Source organism: Etheostoma cragini, unplaced genomic scaffold (assembly GCF_013103735.1).
Source record: "Etheostoma cragini isolate CJK2018 unplaced genomic scaffold, CSU_Ecrag_1.0 ScbMSFa_3363, whole genome shotgun sequence".
Classification (NCBI taxonomy): domain Eukaryota; kingdom Metazoa; phylum Chordata; class Actinopteri; order Perciformes; family Percidae; genus Etheostoma; species Etheostoma cragini.
In genome coordinates, this window is record NW_023267624.1 from 1 (window position 1) to 5,041 (window position 5,041).

The 5,041-nt window shown below is 40.6% G+C and overlaps 1 protein-coding gene across 2 annotated transcripts; it reads left to right on the forward strand.

Moving 5' to 3' along the window:
- The first annotated feature begins 6 nt into the window (after positions 1 to 6).
- On the forward strand, positions 7 to 4,558 carry LOC117940810. Of its 2 annotated transcripts, none has more exons than XR_004655823.1 (3): positions 7 to 3,281; positions 3,690 to 3,857; positions 4,346 to 4,432. XR_004655823.1 is itself a non-coding variant. In XM_034865956.1 (3 exons), the coding sequence occupies exons 1-3, from the start codon at positions 2,292 to 2,294 to the stop codon at positions 4,502 to 4,504; spliced, it is 1,317 nt and encodes a 438-aa protein (XP_034721847.1). In that variant the 5' UTR covers positions 7 to 2,291; the 3' UTR covers positions 4,505 to 4,558. The 2 variants fall into 2 exon arrangements, 1 of the variants encoding a protein (XP_034721847.1); XM_034865956.1 differs by having other exon boundaries at positions 4,346 to 4,558.
- Positions 4,559 to 5,041: the final 483 nt, after the last annotated feature.

Genomic DNA, 5,041 nt, shown 5'->3' on the forward strand with positions numbered 1-5,041 from the left:
TCCTAAAGATGCGATCTATTCTTCATGTATCCGACATGGCATCTCAGGAAATAGTGGAACATTTGACTCAGATCTTTTCCTTGTCCCAACCGATACTTAAACGTGACATTAGAGAGGTCTTGCAGAGTCATGACATCACTTTCAGTGAAACACTTCTAAATGAGGTTGTTAGTACTGTCATGGACAGTAATGTTATCGTCAGTGCCACAGCTAAGGGGAAGCAGTTATCCTCAACCAAGAGAAGGAAAACCTTCATCGAAAATAATTACCCTGTGGTAAAGCCTGTACAGTATCTGCTACAGCCAGGACACACAGCAGTGCATGTTCCCATTCTGGAGATGATACAAAAAATCTTCAATCATACAGATATTTTGGACAAAATTAAAGAAACAAAAGTGGCACAAAAAAGTCATTATGTAAGCCACAAAGATGGTTTGTACTTTAAAGACAACACAATATTGTCTTCAGATGAGTTAAAGATAACACTCATTTTGTACATTGATGATTTTGAAATAGCCAATCCACTTGGGACATCACGCAAAATACACAAAATCTGTTCAGTATACTGGACGCTTGCTGATCTTCCCAGTAAATACCGATCAGCCCTGCATGTTATTCAGCTTGCAGCTTTATGTAAAGTGGCTGACATACAGACATTTGGCTATGAAAAAGCACTTGGTCCTTTGTTGAGAGACCTCCGTACCCTTGAACAAGATGGGGTATTCATTGAGTCTATTGGTAAGGTAGTTCAAGGAACAGTCATGTGTGTGGTGTCTGACAATCTTGCAGCCCATGATTTGGCAGGCTTTTCAAAATCTTTTCGAGCAGAATATTTTTGCAGATTCTGCACAGCGACACAAGCTAAACTTCAGACTCATGAAGTTGCAAGTGGCGAATTCAGTCTTAGGACAAAAGAGAGCCACAATAGTGATGTGCGTGCTGTAATGCTTGGGGATAGTCAGAGTCAGAATGGTGTTCAGGCAAATTGTGTCCTGAGCCAGCATCTAGGGCATTTTCATACTGTCACTGGATTTCCACCTGATGCCCTCCACGATCTTTTTGAGGGCATTGTGCCAGTAGAGCTCTCACTATGTATCGGAGAGATGATCAGTCGCAAATACTTCACCCTTGAATATTTGAACAAGAAAATTCTATCGTTTCCATACCAGCACACAGACAAGCTTGACAAACCTCATAAAATACCACAGACCTTTGCTGTAAAGAAAAGCATTGGGGGTAATGGCCATGAAAATGCCACATTGCTTAGACTGCTCCCTTTGATAATTGGGAATGCAGTTCCTGAAGAGGATGGAGCATGGACTGTGCTAATGGACTTAAAAGAGGTAGTAGAGTTATCACTGTGCTCAGAATTCACAGAAGAGTCCATCCAGTATTTACAGTCCAAGATACAGGATCATAGAGAGATGCTGAAAGAAGCCTTTCCAGATTTTAAACTCCGTCCTAAGCATCACTATATTGAACACTATCCTGACCTTGTACGCCGTTTTGGGCCCCTTGTGCACTTGTGGACAATGAGATTCGAGGGTAAACACCGTTTTTTCAAGAGAGTTGTACACGACACACAAAACTTTAAAAATGTGTTAAAAACACTTGCAGAAAGGCATCAATACATGGTAGCATACCATCTCAGTGCGTCAGGATTCTTCAAACCTCGCCAGCAGACATCAAATGTCACTTCTGTACTGGTATCATTGCTTCCAAATGTTGCCAAGACATACATTGAACAACAAACAGAAAGCAATGTTGTTTACAGCACATCAAAGGTCTGCATTGATGGAACTGATTACAATGTAGGAATGTTTTTGTCTGTGGGACAAGATGGAGGACTGCCTAATTACTGTAGAATTGAACAAGTTCTCCTGGTCAATGGTAGTGTTATCTTTCTTTGCCAAGAGCACATATCACACTACTTTGAACACCTAAGATCTTACGAACTTTTCCCAAACAATCTGGCTGTTCACACCCCATCAGAGCTAAATGACAAAACACCTCTCTGTGCTTACAACATAGATGGAAGATTGCTCTTGACACCCAAATGTTTCATATTATTACACTGAAGATTTGTTGAAGCAGGTAAATAGATGACTGCAGCATTCTCTTGGAGCTGTGCGGACAGTGGGTCCATGAATAAACTGCCCCACTACAGCAGCTGGCCTTCCATAAATCCCATCGTTCAAGTGGTGTCCCAGTGTTTGTGTGGCCCATTGGGTATGTGGACGTGTATATGTTGTGCGTGACACTTTCACTCTCCATGAAAATTAACATGTTTTATGTCGTTTAGGAACCAAAAGATGGCTGCTGCCCAGAAGCATGTGCTGCGTGTGTATGTTGCACGAGACACTGCCGTGAAATTTACTCTACTTGAGCGACCAAAGTCAGTGGAGGAGCTGAAACAAATAATGCAAGAGAGGTTCAAGCCGAGACTGGATGGGGACTTCAGCCTGCACTATGAGGATCCAGACTTTGATGGTGATCTTTGTCTTCTTGTGGACATCCAGGAGTTACCAGAGAAGGGCACATTGAGAGTCATCAGACCTGAAGGTGACACCTCATCTACTGCATCTTCCGACACAGACATACTCCCACATGTACCTGCGTTACAGCGCCAGAAGAGTTGGCCTGATAACTTTGTGGTTCCTGGTTTTGGTTATGAAGTGGAGCATATACTAGAAGAAGGAAATCGTATTGATGAAGAATCAGGAAAATTGCTGAAGTTAAAGAGGTCACAGAAGAGTGAAATCCTTAAGAAAATGGCAGAAATGATCTACAGTTTTAAACCATACCCACATGAAAAGGAATTGGCAATGGCTGCTCAAGCTTTGATTACAGCTCATCCATGTCTAAGAATGACGGCTGGTGAAGACGGGGAGTTGGGATGGAAACGTCACATAGGGTACAAGGTTGCGTCTTACCGTAACAATCTGGCCAAAGCTGGGGTTGCTGAAGTAGCCATCAACACAGGGAGGCGGAGCCGAAACAACCCTGACAATGATCACCCCCATCAAAACATAAAGAAAGCTCGAAAAGCTGAGGTCAACTACATCATCAACCTACCAAAAGATCAAACCCCAGCCACTCTGGAAACAATGAGAAAAGAAATCATATATGAAGTCGAAAAGACTGAGAGAAACCAAGTAGTCATAGGCAAGCTCATGAACACAACCTATGCCCTTCGTCGCCAAGAAATTGTTGGAGCTCTTGTTGCTCCACGGGTGAGAGACGTCGTGGACAGATGGCCAGCCCTACTTATGGAGTCACAGGTATAAAAAATCTTTTAATATTTTACTGTTTTCCATGTTGAGAGCAATTAATCAACATGACTCTTTAGCATGCACACTTTGAACATGATTGATTTATCAAATTTTTAAATGACTCAAAATTTCACCAAATGGCGGATGTAAAAGTTGACAACACATCACGCTGTGACGTATTTTCTTCCATTCACAGCAAACAAAGTATAAAGGTTTATTAATTTAATTTCCTTTAGACAACATTATATAGACTGTTTTAAATTAAAGTGACAATTAATTTTCTATTTTGACCTTGGTTCTGACTCATCCCTAATAGAATTGCCCTTGGTTTTGCCAACTGAAAACTTCAAAATAATATTAACAATTATGTTCCTAATTCATCTTTGTACATTTCTGTGTAATTCTGTCCATGTACAGGTGTTTGCAGAGTTCCACCGAATCAACAATGTTAACCTGCGCAATCAATTCTACAAGGAGCTGGACAGACACACGCCGAAACTCATCACCTTGTTCAGAGACAAGGCCACCAAGACTAGCAAGATAGCGGAGGAGCTAGCCGAGTTCGTGAGGATTTATGACCTTCAGGTGAATTTTTAACTTTGCACGATTTAGAAACAGATTATTAACAGATTGTTTGCAGACAACTGTAAAAAGCCATAGTAGGAATTGCCTCAACTGTACCCCCCGAGGTTAAGTGATTATGCCATGAACACAACATTGTTGTCTCATCAGAGATAGACGTCTTGACAAGATGTATTCTATCAGAAAGAGGTACCTTAAAAAAAAGCTTTATCAGCTTCAATTTGAAGAAGTCCAAATAACTAATGTTTTCGTAAAATTTGATTTACAATTTCAAGTTTTCCTTTTATGAGTTATTTAAGTATTTACAATACAAAGTTATTAATTTGAAAAATAGAATAGATAGAAATGGTCACCCAAAATACAGAATGTACCATCTATAGCAATGACCACCATCATAATATGGAGCTATTTAACACATAGATTTTTTTTTTAAGTGTTTGCTCTGCATTGCTGTAATTGCTATTCTGATGGATATTTTGTTGTCCATCTAGGAACAACGTGATGTAAATATGAGACGGGCCTTCGTTCTTCATGCACTTCCTGTGTACCTGCGTGAAGATGCCTCCAAGTTCTTCAGGACCTGTAATGTAAGTGTACAGGCCTCACTATCAATCCCTTTGCCTAGCTATTCAGTCAGCTTAAACATTTGACATAACTCAAAGAACCCTAGGAGAACCAGGGTGTATTCCAGAAAGCAGTTTATGTGAAAACTTATAGTGAACTCTGAGATGAGGGAAACTCTGAGTTATCCATGCCAGAGGGCTATTCCAGAAAGGAAGTTCAACAAACTGAGCCTGAACTCTGCGTTGATTTACCTTGTGAAGTGAAACTGAGTTTTCAGTTCCAGAACAGCTGATCTGAGTTAGGTGAGTCGACTCTTAGTATGTTAACTCTGAGTTGAGGTTGTGCCTGACGACTAGTAAAAAGCCATCTTCAATGGATCTACAATACTGCGATTCACCATGGGACATCAGACATAATCTGGCCTCGAACGTAATAAAAATCACTGACAGAGTTTTTTTCTTGCGGTTGTCTTTTCATTTTGAATTTACAATCTCTTTCTTTTATATTAGCCTTTTGAGGAAGTGGTTGAATGTTTCAACTCACCCAACTCAGATCAGCTGTTCTGGAACTGAAAACTCTGTTTCACTTCACAAGTTAAGTCAACTCAGAGTTCAGGCTCAGTT